Below are 15,551 nucleotides of genomic sequence, written 5' to 3'. Positions count from 1 at the left end.
AAGAGGTAGTAGGGTGACTTCTGTTGGCCGCCTCTTGGTGGGTTTCCCTGAACCGCTCTGTGAGGACAGGGTGATGTCAAAGAGAGGAAGGAGCCTTAGTTCTGCGACTGGCCTGAATTCGTATCCTAGCTTTAATTAATTTGACTGGGGGCAGGGTTCTTGTCTATAAGTCTTGCTTCCCTCTGCTGTGAAAGAACCCCTCCCTAAGAGGGTTGCTGTGAGAATCACATGACCTGAGGGGTTGCCAGACCCACACAGAGTGCTTCACTCACAGAGGTATATAAGCACATGGTGATTCCCTTCCTGTTCCCAAACTTGAGAGCTTTGGAAAAGAGGGGATAGAAGGTAGATGAAGATGGAAGGATGAGCTGTCCCTCTTCTCTAGCTAAAATACTTATTTTCTCTTGCTTTCATTTTACCAGAGGGACACACAGCTGTTTTCCTAAGATAAACATTCAGAGTGTGACTTACTAGCAACATTCCTGTGACACATAGATACCCCTGTAACGTTTTATTACTCACCATGAGTATGAAATGCAAACCATGCAGGTTGCCAGGGATACAGCCTGGGCTTTGGTCACCTTCTCTGTCCTCCAGAAGCCCATCGTCCACTGGAGGGGATGACATGAAACAGAGTCAAATAAGTGTATCATTACTGTTATCAGCCTTTCAAACAAAAAATGTAAGGTACTTGGAAAGAATGTAGCAGGAGGACCTAGGGTGGACCAAAAGGCTCCAGGAGGGCCTCCCTGAGCAAGAGACATTTAACCATAAACCTGAGTGTTCTATAAGTAGGAGTTCAGTAGGGGAAGTTTGAGGAGTGTCCTTTCCTGGGATGAAGAATACTGTAGAGGAGCTAATTCGGAGGGAAAGGATCATGAATTCAGCCTGGGAAGCATTGAGTTGCCAGCCTGTTCAGTGAAGCTTGTGAAACATCCAAGTACAAAGAATTCATTTGGGTGCTTGAATGGCCAAAAGAGGTGGGATCGTGAGGGTCATCAGCAGATGCAGGGTGACCTCGCCAGCCTGGATGAGGTAGGCACAGAGAGAGAGCCGAGACTGCCTGGAGGCCTCCCAGCATGTAAAGACCAAGTGGTGAAAGGGTGGCAAGGAGGAGTGGGCAGAGAGGAGGCAGGACGCCAGGAGCGGGGAGCAGTCAGTGTTATGAGTAGTGCCTAGAGACCAGGTGAGATGAGGACTGAGACCTAGGGGCTGGAGTTTGCCTCCTGTTCCCAAGTAGATAAGCTAGTGGCTTCAGTGGCCGATTGGAGGGAGTTGGGAAATGCACATAAGGGGTGATGAACAAACATGGACAGATGGCCCCTTTGACCAGTTTGGGCTGGGGTGTGGTGGCTGGTACCTGAACGGGGAAGGAGGCTAGGGGAGGAGTGATTTTTTTTTTTTTTTTTAAGATGGCAAAGATGAGCACATTGAAATGTTAATTGGAAAGATTTAAAAAAGAGAGAAGCTGAGGGTACAGAAGAAAAGGGATTATCACTGGCATAAGACTTTTGCCCTCCAATGTGCTGTACAAAAAGGGGACGCAGTGAAGCCACAAGGAATATGGGAGTATTGGTGGAAAGCGGATGGGGGAGTGTTGGCCAGAGGTATGCCATTTAGAGTCTGCCTGTAGAGTCTGACTCGCCAGCCATCTCTTCGGTGACCTACCCTCTACGTAGCCAAGGAGGGCTTGCACACTTGCTGTTTTCTTATGTTGCCCTTTGTCAGTAAGCGTTTGGTTCTGCCCTCGTAGCAGTTTATGAAAGTCAGAAATAGAAAATAACAAAACACTCCCTGTTCGTTTTGCTGCAGCCTATTTCTGGTAAGCTATGCAGGGGACCTAGCTGAAACTGAGTCAGAATGAGATTTGGGGTTGCCGGGGTTTCCTGTGTTCTTGTGTCGCGTTTACAGCAGTCACTTTTCTGTTTCTCAATTTTTAGGCCTTTTCTGATGCCATTAAAAAATGGCAGGAGCTATCGCCAGAAACCAGTGGAAAAAGAAAAAAGAGAAAAGAAATGAATCAGTATTCTTACATAGATTTCAAGTTTGAACAAGGTAATGGCCAGCCTTGAGTTTTGCTGACAGTGTGTGAAGCGGCTGTGAGGAGCCCTCTCCTTCCCACACAGCCTGTAAAGGCCGCTGTGGCAGGCCACCCTGCCAGACCAGCCCAAGGACTGACTGCATGGCCTGCTTTGGGGACACATCCGTATGTTTAGGAAGTGGCTGTGGTTGCCACCCTCCTCCTTTCTGCCTAGGGTACACCGTGACCAGAACACTGTGTGCAGTGGCAAAGAACTCACGTGGGAAAGTGTTTGGGGACACACTCAAGCTGAGGGGTGGGGGGTTGGTCTTGAAGGTTTGACAAGAATTAGCTTTATCTCTGGTAAAATTACCTAGACCAGAGATTAATTGCTCACTGCAGAGGTGTCCCTCGTGCACCTGAGAGAGTGGCTTCTGCACAGGAAAAGCCAGCAGCTCCTGAACAGCCGCTCATGTGCTGAACGGTCTGTTACTGATGACATAACTGCTGAGAGCCCTTCCAGAGACACCCCCGGGGTAAACATGTTGAATTTTACATCAAATCTGATCTGAGTTGCTTATGTCCGAGAAGAGAGCCCACTGTAACTTTTTCTGTACATTATGTCATAAATAGGAATATTTTCCTTTTGCTTTCTCTTACTTGTCTTTCTTTTAAATCTGTAGTTATATAACTTGATTTCAGGTTTGACTAAATGGAAAATCTGTGAGGTAACCATAGATTTGGAAAGTTTTTGGGGTTCTCAGCTCCTCAGGATCTAAAAGGAAACCCCTAGGCTCTGACTCCTGAGGTCCCCGAGCTAGTCTGTGGTGCAGTGCTCTCCTGCCCTGACGTTCTCACAGGTCTGCCAAAGAATGAGAAAGTGGGGGCAGTGTGTAGGTGGTTCTTCATTCAGCTAAATTTATCCAGTTTAGACTCGGCATCCCAAATACAGTCATTCCATATTTGTTTCTGTCAGTGGTCAAGAGAAAAGAAAGTATCACTTTGCAAGATGGTCCACTCCTTTGTTGGTCAACTCTGTCTTTTAGAAATTTCTTTCGAAATGGACCTTCCTGAAATTTCTTGCCATGGGTGTAGTTCTTGTCTCTCAAAAGACTTGGAATCTGTTGCTGCTTTGTCTTTCTGACTGCCCTTCTCGTGTGCCTCCTCTAGGTTGTCAGAATCTTTGAAAGTCCGGATGAGCAGAGTACTCCAGATGAGTCTGCTGTGTAGAGACAACACACAGCATTAATATTTACGGCTAACAGACACACTTAACCTTCCTTGACAGCAATTTACAAGTATAAAATAGTCTAAGAGTCCTCCATCTGTTCCAGGAATCTAATTTTTCACCTTTTTGTCCATTTTTCTACCCAAGCACCATTATTTGGGTTATACGTTGCTCAGCTCAAACAAGGAGTCGGGATTCTCCCTTCACTGTCCTTTTTATGGTTTTATGAGCTGACCAGTAGACAGTCTTCTCATGAAGAGTCTGGGTAGAATCTGGATGTAGACTAAGCATCAGTAAAAAATACAACATACCATCTCACAAGGCTGACCAAGAAAAAAGAAGATACAAATTACCAGTATCAGGAAGGAGTTTTCACCTTTTATAGGGGATCTCATCCCTCCAAACAGCCAACGCAGAATACCATGAACAACTTTACACACACAAATCTGACAACTTAAATGGACCAATTCCTCAAAAAACACAAAATACCAAGACTTACACATGTTTAAATAATTTAGATAGCCCTGTAGCTCTCAAGGAAATTGAATTCATTATTTTAAGTCTCCAAAAAAAAAACATTTCCAGCCTCATTTGGTTTCACTGGAAAATTCTTCTAAAAAAGTTTGAAAGAATTAACACTAATTCTACATAGTAGCTTCTAGAAAATAAAAGAGTAGGAAGCACTGTCCAATTCATTTTATGAAGTCAGTATTAACCCAGATAACAAAAGCAAAGACAGCACAAAAAACTACAGACCCAATATCCCTCATGAATAGACATGCAGAAATCGTTAACAAAATATCAGCGAGTAGAAGTTAGCAATATATTAAAAAAAAATATGTGCCGTGGGCAAGTTAGGTGTATTCCAGTGGTGCAAGGCTGGTTTAATATTTTGAGGAACAGTCAGTATAATCCACCGTATTAACAGGTTAAAGAAGGAGAATTACATGACCATATTAATTGATGCAGAAAAGGCGTTTAACAATATCTAACACCTATTCATGATTAAAACTCAGAAAATTACGAGCTTGAGAGGAGCTACTTCAACTTGATAACATCTACAAGAAAACTCTAAAGCTAATATTGTATTTAGTGGTGAATTCTTTCCCCCTAAATCAGAAATGGGGGAAGGATGTCTTCTGTTTACTGCTGTTCAGCATGAATTGGAAGTTATAGCTAATGAGGAAACTCCAAGGAATCTACTGAAAATACATCTTCTAGAATCATTAAATAAGTTCAGTATCATTGCAAGGTATAAGGTCAACCTACAAAAACTGATTATATGTCTACATATTGGCAATGAGTATGTGGAAATAAAGTACGGTACTATTTATAATTACTTCCCCTCCTATTAAATACTTGGTTTATATGTAACAAAACATGTATAAGACTTGTGGTAAAAACTAGGAAACACTGAAGAAAGAGACCAAAGGTAGAAGTCAGTGGAGACCTGTTTTGTGATTATGGGTGGGAAGACTCAACATCGTAAGGATGTAAATCCTCCCCAAATTGATATACAGACCTACCATAACTCTTATGAAAATCCCAGCAAAACTTTTGGGTAGCTACAGGCAAATTTATCCTAGAATTTATATGGAAAGGCAAGGTACTAGAATAGCCAAAATAATTTTTGAAGAGAATGAACTGGGAGAAGTATCAGTAGAACCAGTAGGGTAAATATTAATAAAGCCAAAAGGTTTTATGAAGAAGAGACTTTAGAGAGTGAATAAAAGATCTGCATGGAATAGACAGTTTGCTAGAAAATACAAATGACCAAATCCACAGAAAGAAAAAAGCTGAACAGGCCAATTACATGTTCTGATATTTATCATTCTGTTCTCTTTTATTCTGAATGTTACTTATTGTAGATTTAGATACTACTCTTTCAGCTTTTCTATATGAAGATTTTCAAAGTAAAAAGTTTAAAAAACGTTCATCAGACACACATGCACCTACCAGAATGGCTACAATTACAAGCTGACTGTATAGGTGATGAGGACATGGTATCACACACTGCCAGTGGAGGGAGCGTGTTTGGCACAACTGCTTTGGAAAACTGGTACTGTTTTCTTAAGCTTCAAATATGCATATCTGTGATCTAGCACTTCCACTCCTTCGTGTATGCTCTGCTGAATTACAGACACGTTCAGCAACCCTGTTCATAGTAACCCAAAACTATAAACCCAGCTGTCCTCAGTAGAATGAATAATAAAGTGTGGTATATTCACACAGTGCAATACTGCCAGGATAGGAGGGACCTTCCATTTGGAGCATAACAAGGAAAAAGAAAACATGAAAGTCAAAATATGTGCACAATAAGTTAGGGAGTGATAAGGAGCCGAATTTTCCCAAATGCAGACTCCGTTATTGGAGTCAGAAATGTACTGTTGGGGGGTATGTGGGGGACTGGGCCACAGGAGCCTGGAATGGATGCCCTGGATTCCTCAGAACAGTTGTCTCCATGACTTTGCATTGTCACATGTCTTCTAGGCGACATAAAAATAGAAAAGAGGATGTTCTTTCTGGAAAATAAGCGGCGACATTGTAGGTCATACGACCGGCGTGCCCTTCTCCCGGCTGTGCAGCAAGAGCAGGAGTTCTATGAGCAGAAAATCAAAGAAATGGCAGAGGTAGGAGGATGGGTTTGGGGTGTGTTTCTGGCATTCTGGTTTGCTCTTAGGGCTTAATATAAAACTATCTTTTAAGATTTACATTTTCTTTGAAGCAGTTGGTTTGAATAAACTAATAAACTATAAAGCCTTTAAAAAAACAAAACTGGGTTTTGTAAGGATATTGACCAAAGTTCACCGTTCCATAAATCAGATTTATGTTAGAAACTTTTAATTGGAGTTTAGTGAACATATCTATTTCACCTCGCTCAGCCTCTCATAACAGAACTGGAGAAAGATCCGCTCTTCAGTTAAATAAACTATCAAATGTGCAAGACAGCCTCAGTGTATATGTACTGGTGGGTCACTACATATGTTCTAGACCAGTAGCTTTCACATTTGACCCATGAACCCCTGGGCTCCCCGAGACTGAGATCAGATCTCTTACCCTGATGAGACGTTATTTGCCTGTTTCACTTTGTTGAATTTGTCCCGACTCAACAGCAGCAGTGGTGCCTCACTATAAATGAGGTCGGTGGCCGCAGGCTGTACTAGTAATCTCTCTCTTCACCACCACGCACTCACATTTTAAAAAGAAGTCTGTGTTATCTAAAAATGGCCTTTGATGAGGGGCGCCTGGGTGGCACAGCGGTTGGGCTTCTGCCTTCTGCTCAGGGCGTGATCCCGACGTTGTGGGATTGAGCCCCACGTCGGGCTCCTCCACTGGGAGCCTGCTTCTTCCTCTCCCACTCCCCCTGCTTGTGTTCCCTCTCTCGCTGGCAGTCTCTATCTCTGCCAAATAAATAAAATCTTTTTTAAAAAATAAATAAATAAGTAAATAAATAAATAAATAAAAATGCCTTTGATGAGAGGTGCCTGGGCAGCTCAGTTGGTTAAGCGTCTGACTCCTGATTTCAGGTCAGGTCATGATCTCAGGGTCTCGAGATTGGGCCCCACATCCAGCTCTGCACTGGGCGTGGAGCCTGCTTGAATCTCTTTCCTCTCCCCCTCCCCCCAATGCATGTGCGCACATGGTATCTCTCAAAAAATAATAAAAAATAAATAATGCCTTCGGTGAAACAGTAAAATTTCTTCATTTTATCAAATTTTGACCCTTGAACACGTTACCTTTTCACTGCTCTGTGTGACAAAATGGGAAGTCCGCACAAAGTGTTTCTGCTGCATCCTGACTGTGATGGTGTCCTGAGAAGCCCCTGTGCCTTTGAGTTGCAAGCTTCCAAATGAGGTACCTTCCCCCCACCAAAGAACACTATTTCTACTTGAAAAAATGCTGACGGATAAATTGATTGTCCAGGAGTAGGCATTGGGCAGATGTAATCTCAAAAATGAAGTGATTATTTATGGCCAGTGATAAAATTCTAGACTCAAGCAGAAATTAGAACTTTTGATCCATCTGTCACAGTTACTTCTCATCTGTTACATTATAGTCTCTCGGTGTAGCTTGCACTTCAATGGATTTGGAACACGTGTGATTTTAGCCTGTAAAACACTGATTTGTGAGTTATGTCGGTCTTCCAGATGTTGGCACATTCCATGCACAGTATCAGAACATCGCAGTCATTAATTTCTCATCGGAAAAGTGTTAAAATTTGTGTTGGCAGGATGGTTCTTTGTAGTCATTATCCTCATCCATATTGTTCCATGTCTGGCCAGTGGTGTCCCCTTCGGGTCATTGCCTCTGTCCTGGCCTCAGTCGTTCTTGACCGCACCCCTCCTTTCTGGCACGCAGGGTGACCCAGGTTCAGTCTCTGCTTTTCCTGACCTGAACCTGGAATCACCAACCTCTCCAGTGCGCCTTATTTTCCTTTAGTGGGAATTCATACTGAGACTGCTGTTTCAAATTTGGTTTACGGGGGTTTTTTACTTCTTTCATTTTATATTTGTACTTCCTTTTATGCTAAAAATCTTGATTCTTCATAATATTAATATAATGACTTATTTTCTTTATCCTTTGTTATATACTTAATATTTCCAAAACAGCAGTCCACATTATTACCAATAAGGCTACTGAATACAGTCTAAGATTTATTTATAATTTTCTTATCAGATTATATCAGATTAGGAATATGAAATCAAAATATTATAAAGTCATTTGGAATAAGTCTGTGGTTATGCCATTAAGCTGATAAACCAATGAAGTTTTGATACTATAAATGATAAACAAGTTTTCAAGTTTTAAGGTATTGGTTTTTTTGTTTTAAGATTTATTTATCTGAGGGAGAGAGTACGCAAGCAGGGGGAGGGGCCAAGGGAGAGGGAGAGAGAATCTCAAACAGACTCCCTGCTGAGCCTGACCTGGGCTCAGTCCCAAGACCCTGAGATCCTCGTGGCCTGAGCCGAAATCAAGAGTTGTACGCTTAACCAACTGAGGCACCCAGGCACCCCAGGAATTGGTTTTTTGTTTTTGTCTAATTTTGTTAATTATGTAAAATATTTTTGGTTCTGAAGTCAAAACTATAAAACAAGGAACAGAAAGATCTCCTCTCTGTCCTATCCCTTGCTCCCATGTCCCTTAACTCTCTCTGTACATAACCATTGTTTTTTTGTTTTGTTTGGGTTTTGCTTTTTGTTTTTTTAATATTTTTTTTATTTGAGAGAGAACACAAATGGTGGGGAGGGACAGAGGGAGAGGGAGTAGCAGACTCCCCACTGAGCAGAGAGCCCAACACAGGGCTCGATCCCAGGGCTCGGGAATCATGACCTGAGCTGAGTGTGTACACTTAACTGACTGAGCCACCCAGGCACCCCTTGGTTTTTGGTTTTTAGTTTTTTTTTTTAAGTTTATTTAAGTAATCTCTACCCAATGTAGGGCTCAGATTCACAACCCCAAGATCAAGAACCACATGCTCTTCCGACTGAGCCAGCCAGGTGCCCTTCTAAATATAACCGTTGTCAATAGTTTTGGTTGTCTTTCCTTACTTTTTGTAAAAGTGAATATAGGGAAGTGGGGGGTGTTGGGGTTTTTTTTGGCTTTGCCTATTTTTCTTACCTGAAAGGTAGCACACTTTTCTGCTCTTTGCTTTTATTTATTTATTTTTTTAAAGATTTTATTTTATTTATTTATTCGACAGAGATAGAGACAGCCAGCGAGAGAGGGAACACAAGCAGGGGGAGTGGGAGAGGAAGAAGCAGGCTCATAGCGGAGGGGCCTGATGTGGGGCTCAATCCCACAACGCCAGGATCACGCCCTGAGCCGAAGGCAGACGCTTAACGGCTGTGCCACCCAGGCACCCCTGCTCTTTGCTTTTAAACTTAGCAATTCATCCTGATGGTCACTCTTAAACAAACCAGAGGTTTTTCTTTCCTTTTTAAAACTGCCTAGTGTGCCATTGTCTGCAGTAGCACTGTTGATTCGGTTATTCTCCTTGATTGACATCCGAGGTTGTTTCCATTGTTTTTTGCTATTATAAATAGTGCCATGGTAAATAACCTTGAGCATACCATATTTCCTTTTTCTGCCCCGGAGTATCTTTGGGATACATTCCTAGAAGTGCAATGGATGAATCAAAGTACCTAAATACTTAGGTAACGTGTTATATACTGCCAAGTTTTGTCCATAGTGGTTGTGTTGGTTTGCATTCTCAGCAGCAGTGTGCAGGAGTGCCTGCCTGTGTCACTCTAGCCTCACCAACAAAAGATGTTCTCAAACTTGGTTTTTACCCATTCGATTGATTGTTTGCTTATGCTGTTCTTTGCTATTCAGAAGTGCTTTTATGTACTCTCTTTCCCCTTATTCCTTCTACATTTTGAGTCCAATTCAAGAAAGCTTCCCCCATATTTTCTAGTATTTGTTTGGTTTCCTTTTTTATATTTAGCTTTCTGATGCATTTTACATTTACTCTGAGGTACCTTTTTAAGGTTAGTACTAAACTGTGTAACTGAAGAGATGATTATTCGTAATAGAGTTCTTTTATGTTTATGGAAATAAATGTTAAATGTCTGTGGCATCTTTACTAAAGTTGTATCTGCATGTATTGTTTTTGTTCCTCAGCATGAAGACTTTTTGCTTGCCCTGCAGATGAATGAAGAACAGTATCAGAAGGTAGTTTGAAATCTCACTAATTGATTTATTTTGGATATTTATATGACCTGTTTCCCTTATCACTTCCTGGTGGCAAATTGGTTCCCATATAACCTCCTGTTGATCTGCTGGATTTATGGTTCAGCCAAGTTACAATTGGATGCTTGAATCATGATAGGCACTCCTAACCCCGGACTGGATCAGAATTGAAGCACAGATAACGACAGAGTTGTTTCTCTTAAAAAAAAAAACATTTCCTGGAATCCATTGAATAGATTTATAGAGGAAAATTTAGAATTTGGGGGTCAAAAAGTTAGAAGAAAGAGATACATCTAACCTCAGGACCAGGTGGCTTTTGTCTGCTATCTGCTGTCCTCCCCTCATGGCCTTTTCTAGCACGGTGGGAATGGACTGGGGGCTGGGTCTGTCTCTGCCCGTGAGAAGAGCGGGTTTCGTGGTGCTCACAGTACTGGAGGTTGCTGCTCTAGCCGGCTTCATGGTCCCTTAAGATACAGTGTGGACGGAGACACAACCCCCTCACACTCCTGCCTTCTAACAAGAAGAGCCAAATCCAACCTCAGAAGCTTTTCGGGATAACATCCCTCATGTCACTTGTCCCTGACTCTCATAGTCATATTAGCATCTGATTATAGATGTTCTACTTCTGCTGATAACATGGAACTCATGAGATGATCGCTTTATACAAAGGATGACTCCAAAGAATAAAAACCCTTGAAAATTCTCACTTATCTTTAGTTATATATTAATATTTATACTAGCACCTCAAACTGGATGTACAGAGCAGAAGACAGCTCATTGTTGTCTTACGGCTTCTAGAGGTAGCTTTTGACCTCAGCATGTGTTTGGGCATGGGGGACTGTGAAACCCAGCCGCCCCTCTGGTGCACTGTACGGCGTCTCATGCATCTCTGACGGCCCACAGGACGGCCAGCTGATTGAGTGCCGCTGCTGCTATGGGGAGTTTCCATTCGAGGAGCTTACACAATGTGCAGATGCTCACTTGTTCTGCAAAGAATGTCTCATCAGATATGCCCAAGAGGCGGTCTTTGGATCTGGAAAGGTAAGAATCATGTAATACGTACACACACAGGAAATGTTCACAGAGTATGAGACCCCATTTATAAACAAGTGTAAATGCCTCATGAAATTGCCCTTTCTGGGGTGAGGTGAAACTTTTAGGACATGCTGCTATGTGTGTGATTCCTGGACAGCCACTGGCTGGTGTGATTGTGTTGGTTGTAAGCCGAGCAGATTTCTTCTCGGGGAATGGTGCCGTTCCTCTGTGCCCCCTGCCTACTCCAGGAGCACCGACTTCTTCACTTATTGATCCTTTTTGTAATAAAAACGAAGAGATCCTTGCAGCTGTTTGAATGATACTGCGCTCTTGGAGTTTTTTAAACAAAATTTTTAAAGATTTTATAGTTGTATTAAAATGAGTAAGTATTGGGATGCCTGGCTGGTTCAGTTAGAAGAGCATGTGACTCTTTGATTTGGGGGTCATGAGTTCGAGCCCCACGTTGGGTGTAGAGGTTACTTAAAAATAAATAAGCAAACTTAAAAAAAAGACAAAGAGCTAGAAGCCTTTAAAAAAAATGAATAACTGTCCGAGGTCATATTTCTCTGTCCAAAGTTAGTGTCTATTGATACAAGCATAACATAGTATGAAAAGGAGTTTTGTTTTGTTTTGTTTTGTTTTGTTTTGTCTTAAGGAGCACTTAAAAACCAGAATTACTTTTTGTAAATGCCTGACCAATAATCAAATCATTCAGCATCAGTTATTCTAAAATCAGATGCAGTTTAGTCAAGAACGCAGTAACCGTTATGAGCAGAATGGTATGGTTGGCAGAATAATGGTCCCCCAGAGATGTCCCCGTCCTTATCCCAGAACCTGTGGATATGTTACCTTACATGGGAGAGGGGAATTAAGGTTGCTAATCGGGTGGCCTTGAAATGGAGAGTATCCTGGATTATCCAGGTGGGCCAGTGTAATCACAAGGTTCCTTAAAAATGGATGAGAGAAGCAGAAGAGGAGGTCAGACTGATGTGCTTGAGGACTCCATGTGCTGCTGATGGCTTTGAAGATGACATCCAGGGCCCACTGGAGCAACTGTCCGAGAGGCTGTCTTCCTTTCTCTTGGAAGAGTTTTAGTCCCTTGACTCCATCTGAAGGGGGTAGGATCCAGACAGAGGGTTTTCAAACAACCCCCTTGGTTTTAGGATGTATTCCTGTCAGTCCCCTCTTCTACTGCTTGCCTCCACCTTCCCTCAAGTCTAGACCTCCAACATTTTCAGGGTCTCTAGAGGAAATCAACTCACTCCTCACAAATACCTTCTTTTCAGACACTGCACCATGACCTTCCCTGTTGTTCTCTACCTTACTGTGATTCAAACTGATAGAGGCCCTCTGGTGCTATATCAAAGATGGACTTTGTGGGGTTTTATCATGCTTTCCTTGTTTTGGGCGTGGTCTCTTAACCACTGTTTATCTGCTTCCCGTTGAGGGATGCATTGAACCACTGAGGCTTTTGTTTTTCTAAAAATTTGGTTGAATTTTCTTTCTTTGTTTCCTTTTTTTTAATTTGATTGATTGATTTTATTTTGTTTATCTTTTGCCTCCTGACCTTATAATTCCAGTCAGAACTCAGCTGCATGGAAGGCAGTTGCACGTGTTCATTCCCAACCAGTGAGCTGGAGAAGGTACTTCCCCAAACCATCCTGTATAAATACTATGAGCGGAAAGCTGAAGAAGAAGTTGCCGCAGCTTATGCAGATGAGCTTGTCAGGTGAGTTCTCAGAGAGTGTCCTCTGTCACCTCATTCCCCATTATGAAGACTGCTTGAACACTTTCATCAGATGATGAAAATCTATAACAAAGCTAGATATTCCAGGTCTTCTGGCATTTTTTTCTGAGCAATTAGGGAATAATTTTATTAATGGGAAAATCCACATTTCACATTTTTACTCATATTCCTTGGTACCTCTTAATCAGTTGGCTTATAGGTACAATCATTACGCATTGGGTTGGAGGATGGAGGAAAGGTGACATGTGCAAGGAGTTCTCACAAAGGTGGGGTCTATGTTTATTGAGTGGTTTGCACTGAGGCAGGACCCAAAATGGCACCTGCATCTCCTGGTAAGAGCCAGCACAAAGGAGAGCCTCAGTCCGTGTTTTAATTAAAAATAAGAGGTATGGCTGTCCAGCTTAAAAGTCCATCTTAGTATGAACATGGAACCAATTTAATATTCTGAGTAATATTCCTTGTGCTGTTTTGATTGTAGGTGCCCCTCTTGCAGCTTTCCTGCTCTGTTGGACAGTGATGTGAAGAGGTTCAGTTGTCCCAATCCTCGCTGCCGAAAGGTAGGGAAGTAAATTTTTTTCTAGATTAATTTGAATTTTGGTGTTACAGACTACACTAATGGCCAGATATCTGCTGGTTATCTGCGTGCTAAACTGTGAGAAGGATTTGTGTGCTCTCCTTTTCATGAAAGCAAATGAAGATCAGTACTTGGTGAATCGTGGTTGACATGGTTGCAGAGATGGGGGCCACCTGTGGAATTCCAGTCACAAAGCTCTAGATTCCTGTCATGGGCCGCCTTCCCATGAGGGCAGATGTCATAATGTAAAATATGAAGGGGTAAAGGCCTGGGCATCATGGTAGCAGCAGTTCTGTCACATCTGTCACACAGTTATTATTCACTAACTGTTCTTGTAAGAACTGATTGTGTTGGGTGCCAAAGCCATCCAGTCACCTCGCTGCTAAAAATCATCTTTTTAACTAGACTCCCCTGTGAGCTAAGACTGTCTTAAAATGTGTCCGCTATTTACAAGCCACTTAGAATTTTTAAGTGCCTGGCATCAACCTAGACAAGTATGTTTTAAGCCATTGTTCTAAAATAGCATGACCAGGGCTCCTGGGTGGCTCAGTTGGTTAAGCGTCTGCCTTCGATTCAAGTCATGATCTCAGGGTCCTGGGATCAAGCCCTGCATCAGGCTCCCTGCTCAGCAGGGAGACTGCTTCTCTCTCCCTCAACCCCCCCACCTGCCTGTGCTCACTTCCCTCTCTCTTTTTCTCTCTCTCAAATAAATAAAATCTTCAAAAAGAAATTAGGAATTAAAAAAAGGAAATAGCATGACCACAGTTGAACATTATAAAATCTGTGCCTTATTGTGGGAATGAAGAAATGAAAAGTAGTCATTGAGAAAGGAGGAAAACACTCAACTAATGGACTAAATTTTATTCCTTTTGTTTTCAGCATTCACATTTCTTTGTAAAATCTCGGTGTATTCTTAGAACTTATGTGTCCATTTAATAATTTGTCCCCACCCTCAGACTGTTGCTATAACAGTTGTCCCAACAGTCTGACTCATGGAACTAAGTGGAGCCCCTGACTGCCCTGTGTGCTCCCCATGCTCCCAGCACTGGAATGCCTGGGGAGGCAGTAGCCAATGGAAGGAGCAGTAGGGGTGGGAGAAAAGCGAAGCTATTGGAATGTTGTAGGTCTGAAGATCAATAGCATCCTGAAGGCTCACAAGTTTGGTAGGGCCAGGTTATGCAGGTCTTGAACACCAGTCTAAGGTGGCAGAGGGGGGAACAACAAGGGGACTGAGATAACAGGGAGATCTCTTTGGCTGTTGTAGTCCAGATCAGAGGTGCACATCACTGCCACCTCCTGTGGAATCTCCATGAATTGCTAAGATGGAGCTGGGAACTACCATCTCCTCCGAGAATTCCAAATTAGACTCTACTGATAAAAGTGCTCACAGACTATTTGGAAGGCCAAAGAGAAAGTGAGGCCATTATTCTCCAAAGACAGTTACAGGTGGTCAGAAGGGCACACATGAGTCTGAACAGTGTCCTGTGTGTGTCTTCAGAACATCAACCTGGGATGTCAGTGAAAGTGTCCCAGTGACTTTTAAGATCTGAAGCAGAAACATCAAATATTTGGCTTTCTCTCTGTGAAAGAGATACACATACTTTGTTGAACTTGGGGGTGACCACGTAGCTTCTTTTGGTCAATGAAATGTCAGTGTGGATAAGGTCAGTCGCTTACAGAAGAAGTGGTAAAAACATGATTTGGGGTGATATCAACAAGTAGGCAGCCCCAGACCCTCCTTCCCCAGCCCCCTGCAGAAACACTGATCAATAGTACACAGACCAGTTCCCTTCGGGAGAAGTTTAGAAACCCGTTAAGAGGCTCCTGCATTCTGGACAGTGCAAAGCCAGCTACATTGAAGCCTGTAGGAAGATTCATGGAACTCACTTCCCAGGGACCCTCCCATCTGCATGTGCAGAAAACCCCTAAATCCTAGCTCCCCCCCACCCCACCCCGGGAGAGGGAAAGGGAAGACTTGAACATAATCTAGCATTCAGACTTCTTGAGCAGCTACCCAAAGGACTGGCTTTGGTCTTTCCTGACTCTAAGCACTGACAGGAAGGGGCACCAGGTTGGAGATTGCTGAGAACAAAGACAACGTTCTGTTTATTTACTTATTTTTATTTAAATAAGCTCTATGCCCAACATGGGACTTGAACTCATGAGTCATATATTCAACCAACTGAGCCACCAGGTGCCCCCAAAGGCAACATTTTAAGCTAACATATACTTGCCCACCATTGCCCTTCCCCTCAGT

General features: G+C 42.6%; 1 protein-coding gene across 4 annotated transcripts in view; it reads left to right on the top strand.

Annotated features, from left to right (window-relative positions):
* The window catches only part of RNF216 (ring finger protein 216), a 144,738-nt gene that overhangs the window by 47,544 nt on the left and 81,643 nt on the right, over positions 1–15,551 (top strand). For all 4 annotated transcript variants that reach the window (XM_045813391.2, XM_045813390.2, XM_087867099.1 and 1 more), the window contains exons 8-13: positions 1,941–2,055; positions 5,739–5,878; positions 9,870–9,920; positions 10,842–10,979; positions 12,554–12,702; positions 13,199–13,277. In XM_045813391.2, coding sequence (XP_045669347.1) covers positions 1,941–2,055; positions 5,739–5,878; positions 9,870–9,920; positions 10,842–10,979; positions 12,554–12,702; positions 13,199–13,277 — 672 coding nt within the window. The remainder of the gene's footprint in view (positions 1–1,940; positions 2,056–5,738; positions 5,879–9,869; positions 9,921–10,841; positions 10,980–12,553; positions 12,703–13,198; positions 13,278–15,551) is intronic.

This window comes from Ursus americanus, chromosome 2 (assembly GCF_024610735.1).
Source record: "Ursus americanus isolate L20-20 chromosome 2, mUrsAme1.1.p, whole genome shotgun sequence".
Lineage (NCBI taxonomy): Eukaryota > Metazoa > Chordata > Mammalia > Carnivora > Ursidae > Ursus > Ursus americanus.
The sequence above is the reverse complement of the archived record's forward strand: the minus strand, read 5'-3'. Positions and strand labels throughout refer to the sequence as shown.